Here is a 350-nt window from a genome sequence, read left to right as displayed (position 1 = left end):
AAAGGCAGCAAAGCCTCAATAGAAACGTCTGCATTCCGTTTCTGCAGAAAGAATTTCCAACGTTACTTCGTTTCGTTTTTTTTGATCTGTTCGAATGCTGTGTATCTGTACGTGTAAGTGTAACTATCGAGTTTGCTTCTTACAGGTAAAGGCCATAAGGACTGCGAAGAAGGAGGACAATGGTTTTCTGATCCGCGAACAAATCGAACTTGGTCCAATTACACCACCTGCGTGGATATGAGCGTCCTAAAGGTACGTCCACTTTCGTCTTCACATTTGGAAATTGTAAAAAAGAGAATGTTCACTGTGAAATGCTCGAAAACGCTGATGAACCTCGATGGATTTTACGG

General features: G+C 42.0%; 1 protein-coding gene across 1 annotated transcript in view; it reads left to right on the top strand.

Annotated features, from left to right (window-relative positions):
• Window positions 1–350, top strand: part of LOC119587897 (calcitonin gene-related peptide type 1 receptor-like) — a gene marked incomplete at its 3' end in the record, with an annotated part of 193,512 nt that overhangs the window by 114,017 nt on the left and 79,145 nt on the right. The window contains 1 exon segment of the mRNA XM_037936603.1: window positions 146–252. Coding sequence (XP_037792531.1) covers window positions 146–252 — 107 coding nt within the window.

The sequence above is a fragment of the Penaeus monodon genome, chromosome 23, assembly GCF_015228065.2.
Source record: "Penaeus monodon isolate SGIC_2016 chromosome 23, NSTDA_Pmon_1, whole genome shotgun sequence".
Lineage (NCBI taxonomy): Eukaryota > Metazoa > Arthropoda > Malacostraca > Decapoda > Penaeidae > Penaeus > Penaeus monodon.
Note: the sequence above shows the minus strand (reverse complement) of the source record. Positions and strands in the feature narration are given on the sequence as shown.